Source organism: Rutidosis leptorrhynchoides, chromosome 2 (genome assembly GCF_046630445.1).
Source record: "Rutidosis leptorrhynchoides isolate AG116_Rl617_1_P2 chromosome 2, CSIRO_AGI_Rlap_v1, whole genome shotgun sequence".
Classification (NCBI taxonomy): Eukaryota; Viridiplantae; Streptophyta; class Magnoliopsida; order Asterales; family Asteraceae; genus Rutidosis; species Rutidosis leptorrhynchoides.
This window is the reverse complement of record NC_092334.1, coordinates 155,397,878-155,406,030: the sequence shown is the minus strand read 5'-3', so window position 1 is coordinate 155,406,030 and position 8,153 is coordinate 155,397,878. Positions and strand designations below refer to the sequence as shown.

At 35.3% G+C, this 8,153-nt stretch overlaps 1 protein-coding gene across 1 annotated transcript; it reads right to left on the bottom strand.

The window, feature by feature from the left end:
- Nucleotides 1-912: 912 nt before the first annotated feature.
- Nucleotides 913-2,193, bottom strand: LOC139888375 (uncharacterized). The gene has a single exon (XM_071871383.1). It carries the CDS (start codon nucleotides 2,191-2,193, stop codon nucleotides 913-915), a length of 1,281 nt encoding a protein of 426 aa, XP_071727484.1.
- Nucleotides 2,194-8,153: the final 5,960 nt, after the last annotated feature.

Sequence of the window (8,153 nt, the reverse complement as noted above, 5' to 3'; positions counted from 1 at the left end):
GTACGCACAAACACAAATATAATCAATAGTCTCGAGTAAACATTATTACATAACCGAAATGTGTTAAACATAAAAGCAAATAACGGCTGGGGATTCATGCACCAACATGGCTGCTATAATTGTGTCATCGGCGTATTGTAGGTGTGAAACTTTCACCTTATTATTCCCGACCACAACCCTATTAATTAACTTTTCGTTGGTTGCTAAGTTAAGTAGGTAATTTAAACCTTCACTTGCTAAAATAAATAAAAAAGGTGAAAGGGGATCACCTTGTCTTACACCCCTCTCCGGAAAAAATTGGTCGGTCGACGAACCGTTTAGAAGGATAGAGATTGAAGTCGATCCAAGGCAAGCTTGAATCCACTTAATCCACTTGACCCCAAAACCCATGAAACCCATTATTTTAGAGAGAAATTCCCAATCAATACAATCGAAAGCTTTCTCGAAATCTGCTTTGAAAATAAAACTTTTTTGCTTTTTTGATTTGAGTTCATCAATTGTTTCTAAAGCAATCAAAACACCATCAAGGATATATCTATCACTAAGGAAAGCAGTTTGTTCGACTCCTACTAGCCTTGGGACGATTTTTTTTATTCTATTCGCAAGTATTTTTGAGAGTATTTTGTAATAACTATTAATAAGGCTAATAGGTCGATAGTTTGAGAAATTTAAAGGATCCTTTACCTTGGGGATTAGCGCGATGAAAGAGGCATTGCATCCTTTAGTGATAGATTCCGATTCCCAAAACCAATTCAGTGCACTCATGAGGTCGTCTTTGATAATGTCCCAATACTTTGAGTAGAAAAGGAGGTTGAAACCATCCGGACCCGGCGCTTTGTTTTTACCACAACCTTTGATTGCATCAAAAACTTCTTTCTCGGTAAACTTTGCTTCCAAATCCGCCGCCATCGCTTAATCTATGGTGAAACCACTCCAACGATTTAAATCGAATTTGTTTGAATCTGATTTGGTGTACAGTTTCTTGAAAAAAGAATGAGCTGCTGCTTTAATTTCTGAAGGGTTTGTGGACCACTGCCCGTCGACGTAGACTCCATGCATATTGTTTTTTTGTTGCCTTCTACGAATGAAGGAATGAAAAAATTTACTGTTTGCATCGCCTTCTAGAGTCCATTTGTATCTAGCTTTTTGTTTCAGCATCTCTGTTTGATTTTTCTCTTTTAAAATAAGATTTTCTTTGTCGAGTGCCCATTCGCGAAGTTGTTCTTCCGTTAGATCATTTGTCTCAGCTTTTAGTTCCCAATCGGTGACTTGTTTTGATAATTCTTCGATTTCTGTTTTCAATTTGCATTGTGAGGTTGAGAACCATTTCCTTAGTTCAAATTTTGTATTTTTCAGTTTTTCTCGGAAGATGCAATCCGGTTTCCAACTAGTGACTTCCTTTGACCAAATTCTTTTGATAACCTCCCTGGCGTCCTTGTGATTAATCCATTCATCGAATACTTTTATGGGTTTTGGCCCAAAATCGGTGTTTCCATTTTTTAAAATGATTGGACAATGGTCCAAGTGATTTTTATCTAGAACCATGGCATGGATATTTGGCCACTCATGTATGAAGTTCTCCGAAACCAAAAATCTATCTAGCTTGCTGAAGTGTCGACCATTGTCACTTATTCGAGTGAAAATGCGTCCACCTAACGGCAGATCTATGAGGTTGTTTTCTTTGATAAACTTATTGAACATCTCGGCCCTTTTCTCGATAAATTCAGTATTTTTCCTTTCAGAGGCGAATCTGACTTCATTAAAATCTCCTAGTAATACCCACATCGCCTTATCATACTCAAGAACCTCGCTAAGATCTTGCCACATTTTCTTCTTGTCCATATCATTATGTGGTCCGTAAATGTTCACAAAGATTAGCTCCGTACCTACATCTTTCCAAAGACCTTTTACCGCAATAAAGGTATCACGTTCAACAATATGGTTAGCTTTAAATATATTAGGATCCCAAGCCGAAAGCAACCCGCCCGAATTACCCTTGGAATTTTTAACGGCATATAAAAGATCAGTGTTTCCAAAAACTTTGCCTATTAAATCTTTTGAAAAGTGCCTGCATTTAATTTCTTGTAAAGCAATGAAACAAGGTTTTTCGCGAAAGTATAATCTTTTGAACCATCTTGATTTATTTTTATCGTCCAAACCTAGACCTCTAATATTAAGTGAGAGAATCGACATAATTAAAACAAATATAAAGGGATACACGAAGTGGCAGACCTGGTTAATTGGCTTTTTTGGAGAGTCCCAAAATCAAACCTATCTCATCACAGTCCAACGAATTTTCAGATAGTGAATGGCTTTTGCTTGCTTTACAGTTTCTGTTTCCCTGATTAGAGTTGGTTTTCTTATATGATTTCCGCATAGGTTTGTTCCTTGCCTCTGATTTAGCTTTGTTGATCTTTGAAGAAACATTCCATCTACGAATTTTTGCCCAGAGTACGTCCGATGATTTTTGGGAGATGGAGATTCCATTATTTAGCTTGCGTTTTTTCCCAGGAATTCCTTCGGTGTTCGATTTTGAGGTGAAACTGAAATATGAACTGGACGATACATTTTGTAGATTATTCGGCCTATCTGAAGTCTTCATTATTGGGCTTGATGGGTTGTGTAGGAGTTGTTCAAAACAAGGATTAGATAAGCCCAGATGTGTATCCTCAAACAAGTTGTTATTGGGTTTTTTATGGCATGGGCTGGAATAGTGGTTAGTTGGGCTGTAAGTGGGCTGTGGGTTGTTTGGGTTAAGGTTGGCAGGCTTGGATTGGGTGGGCGAATTTAATGTCGAACCTGTGCAGCTTTCCGAGACATTTGCAGTTGATTCAAAGTTGTCGATTGGGGATGAATCATTTATTATTTCTTTTTGGTTTTTCGCAATTGCAACGTTATTCTTGAAGGAAGATGGTGGGTTCACAGAGATCGATTGGTCATTAATATGTTTTGCCTTGGGACTGTGCGGTTTATTAATGTTGTTGAAACTATCTGACATGGCAATCGGAGTTGGATCGGCGACCGGAATATTTGCAAACGGAGTTTGCTCCACCTCATCTTCATCGGATAAATCCAATTCCAGTTCGCTTTGATCATCTGGAATGCTTTTTGAGTCCGATATGTCGTCGTTGTCTTCGCTTTCTTCGGATTCTTCCATCTCGATTTCCAGTATACTGCTTGGTTCTTCCATTACAGTAACATAGTGTAAAGCACCTTTAACCCGGATCTGGATAATGTTATTTATCAATTCATGACCCCACAATTTGACTAATGAACTTCCAAATATTAGATTGCGATTTCCATTGAAGTTGCAATTGTCTAGGTCAAAAACAGGACCATACCAATTTGCTATTTTTTAAAAAAAAATTTCATTCCAGCAGGAAATTGGTACACCTTTAATCTTTAACCATGATAACCTTGCTCTTTGAAGGCATCCGTCCTCACATCTTTTGATATTTTTTAACCATTGTCTCACAGCGTGACTATCGGATTTTAGGATATTATTAACGGTTTCTTCATTTTCAAAGGTTAAGCATATTTCTACTCCTCCAAGGTATTTGATATTAAATTGAGTTAAGCCTTCAGCCGTACACAGTGTAGGGAATTGCTCTATGAGATCGATGTCAATGATTTCCCCAATTATGGCGTGTTTCAATTCTTTGTTGTTTTCTTCGCATTCCTCAATATCGATTACCCGGGGTTTGTTATGGGGAGGTGTAGTCGGGTTGGTTTGGATAGGTGGTGGGTCGTTGGTTGTGTTTTTGTTGATTACATCGTTGAATTTTCGATCGTCGCAAAAAGCATTATCATGAGGTTTCCGGGTGTCCACTTTTTTCCAGGTTTGCTTGTCAGATAGTTGTTAGAATCTCATTTGACAAGAAACGAACGAAGATCTGTAGGTAGAAAAATATTTTATTTAGGCATCAATACCAATTAGTAGCATACAAAATTTGTTAGAATCTCATTTGACAAGAAACGAACGAAGAAGATCTGTAGGTAGAAAAATATTTTATTTAGGCATCAATACCTAAATCAATTGATATGTAAATGGCTAAAAACTGGTAATATTTTGCTAGTTATGTATGTAATCGCTAATTGGCTACTACATGTTACAACATCTGCAAAACAAAATTGTAGCGAACCAAAACTTATGTTATTTTGATGTTATTTTACATATATAGCAAAGCAAAACTTATGTTATTTTACTTATATAACAAAAAAAAAAATGTATGTTATTTTACTTATATGAAATCATAGGATAATTAGAACACCATAATCTAATTCGTCCTATTAAAGAGTTGAGGCTTTTTATTAAACTTAACATGATATGACTTAAATAGTGGTTCTCCGTGCTATTACATCTCATAAGGTGAATACCTGTCTTAAAATCCTTAAAGGAAAATTCGGGCAATTGGATGGTGAAATAGAAACACATAGAACCCTTGCTCAATCACTTGAACTTAAAGCTGAAATAGGTACACTGAGTGCTTCTGAGGCTGTGATGTGGAAAGATGCTCGAGTTAAATGGTTTGAAAAGGAAAAGCTAAAAACAAGTATGCTTAAGCAAAAGGCCCGGGTGAGGTGGGCTCTTGAGGGTGACGAATACTCAAAGTTCTTCCACTGGATTATTCGCAACAATTGTAACAGGTGTAACATTAGAGGGCTGCTAATTAACGGTTCTTGGAACGAATGTCCACAAGACATAAAAGCTGCAGCCTTCTCCCACTTCTGTCATCTCTTCACTGAGCTGAATTCCCTGAGACCTTCTTTGGAAGATCTGAGCTACCCTTCGATTTCTATCGAGGAGTCCAATGCTCTCGAATGTAATATCCTTGAATCAGAAATTTTCGATGCTATAAACGATTGTGGAAGTACGAAAGCACCTGGCCCTGATGGGTTCAATATGCGGTTCTTCAAGAAATTTTAGAATATCATAAAGTTTGATTTGGTTGAGGCAATTTCTGGGTTTTGTGAAATGGGTGTCATCTCGAGAGGATGTAATGCCTCCTTTGTTACCTTGGTTCCTAAAAGGAAGGATCCTTTGAGTTTAAATGATTTTCGGCCAATTAGTCTTATTGGCTCTTATTATAAAATTGTTTCAAAAATATTATCTAATCGGCTTTGGAAGATTCTACCTCATTTAGTTGGACCGGAACAAAGTGCTTTTCTAAAGGGCCGGTTCATTCTAGATGGGGCATTAATTGCAAACGAGACTGTAGATTATCTTAAAGCCAACCGAAAAAAAGGAATTATATTCAAAGTAGACTTCGAGAAAGCGTTTAACAGTCTCAATTGGAATTTTCTCCTTGATGTCATGAAATCAATGGGCTTTGGATGTTTGGAGGAAATGGATCATTTCGTGTCTACAATCTGCTTCTATCTCTATTTTAGTCAACGGGTCTCCGACCCCGGAATTTCGTCTGGGAGGGGTGTTAGACAAGGCGATCCAGTTTCGCCCTTTCTTTTCATTCTTGCTGCTGAGGGCCTTAATATTCTTACAAAAGCTGCTATTGAAAGAGGATTTTCAAAGGAATCGAGGTGGGCTCAGATAAGATAGTTGTCTCATATCTTCAATTCCGGACGATACTATCTTTTTTGGCGAGTGGAGTCGACTAAATTCTTTTAATCTCCGTAACATACTAAAGTGCTTCGAACTTGCATCGGTCTCTGTGATGACCCAGAAATTTCGACTAAATTTAAACTTAATCTTTGTATGATTAACATTTCCGACACGATAAGCAAAGTCTGTAAAACTGAATCTCAAAATTTTTGAATTACTTTTATATATTTAAATACCCTTCGGTTGTTTTCGACGATTCGCGAACAATTATATGTAAATAGATACATATATACTATAACATGAAAAGGTAACAATGTATTAATTGTTTGATACCGTACATTAAACTTATTGGTTTAAATATCTATTCGAATGTATATGATAAGTTGAAATATTTATTATTAAAATTTATTTATAAATAACTTCCAATGTGTATTTAAAAACTGATTTATGTATATTAAAAAGATATATACATATATATAATAAACGATAGTAACATTCGTTTATTGATTCAATTGATATTTAGTTAAGTTAACTAAAGCGTTTAAGATGAACCAGTTAAACACTAATTTGCTACAGTGTTTTCAAATTGCCACAATACTCAAAATGCTACAGTGTTTTCGAAAATCACTATTTGCTACAGTGAAATTGACTTTGCTACAGTGAATTGCTACAGTAAAATTTGACTTTGCTACAGTAAAACACTATTTTAAAATGTATTTTTAGCAAATAACGAGATGATGATTTATAGAAGTAAATGACCAAAATACTCGAAAGTTTAAGATATACTATGAGTGGTATAGTTTATGGATAACTTAAGGCTATATTTTGACAAAGGTACGTGTCACGAAACGTAAAATGCAAGTTTTCTCAGCGTACGAAAGGACATTCGAAAAACCAGAACCGGGACATAAGTCGAGTGATGACGTACGACTTATCGGAACAAAAATTACAAGTCAACTATGCACGTGAATTTAATATAATATATAATTAATTATTTAAATTATATATATTATATTAATATTTAATTATGTCGACGAGCTAAATTACAAGTCAACTTTGCTACAGTAACTTTGCTACAGTAAAACACTATTATAAAAATGTGTTTTAACAAATAGCGAGACGATGATTTATAGAAGTAAATGACCAAAACACTCGAAAGTTTAAGATACACTTTGAGTGATATAATTAAGGGATAATTTAAGGCTATATTTTGACAAAGGTACGTGTCACGAAATGTAAAATGCAAGTTTTCTAAGCGTACGAAAATGCGTTCGAGAAACCGGAACCGGGACATAAGTCGAGTGATGACGTACGACTTATCGGAACAAAAATTACAAGTCTACTATGCACAAGAATAAAATATAATATATAAATAATTATATTAATTATTTATATATTTATATTTATTTTATATTATGTCGACAAGCTAGGAGCCAAAACAATGTGAGCTGTCCCTGGTCCTCATGCGAGTCGCATGGCCAGAAGGCCATTTCCATGCGAGTCGCATGACTCCAGATTTCAGGCCAGGTTCTATAAATTGCAACATTTTCTGCCGAGTAAAGAAAGAAAAAAAAACACACACATACATATTACTCCGTATTTATTTTATTTATTATTTATATTATTATTATTATTATTATTATTATTATTATTATTATTATTAATAAGATTATTATTAATCTTATTATTATTTTTTATTATTAGTGTTATTATTTTTGCGATACAAAAATAATAATGTACATCAAATATTACGACGGAGTGCTGTCCAAGTAATTTTCAAAATGAGTTTTCGAGCAAGCTAGAGCTAAGAAAATTATGGGTTATTGCCAAGGAGGTTATGGGTAATGTTCGGGGGTATTTTTTTTCTGAATCAAACCTCGTGTTTATCATCTCCGATGCGTCTACGTGCTTTCCTGCAATATTGTATATCAATATTAAACAGTGAGTTTCATATGATCCCTTTTACTCTCTACATTTTTGGGCTGAGAATACATGCAAATGCTTTATTAACCGATATACAATATTTATATGCGTGAGTTTCATTGATCCCTTTTTAATTGCTTTTGCAATATATTTTTGGGCTGAGAATACATGCACTTTATTTTAAACGCAATGGATACAAGTACATACTAAATTCTACACTGAGTTTGAACCGAAAATCCCTTAACTTTGGTAACTAGTAACTGCCAGTTATAAGAACTGGTGGGCGCGAGTAGTAGTATATGGATCCATAGGGCTTGACATCCCCGTTCGAGCTAGAGCGCTAGCCTTTTAACGGACGTATGCTATTTGAGAAGCGTACACGTTGGTTTGCGTGTATTATTAAGATGATTATACAGAGGGTACAAATTATATAAACGTTAAAGTTTAGTTACCAGGGTGCTCAATTTTGTAGAACCGATTGATAAACGTTTCGGATGAAACAACTGAAATCTTGTGGTCCACCTTTTATTTAAAACATAATGATAAACGTTTTGAATGAAACAACTGAACTTTTGTAATCCACATTGATATACGGATTATGTGTAATATTAAAACTATGAACTCACCAACCTTTGTGTTGACACTTGAAGCATGTTTATTCTCAGGTTTC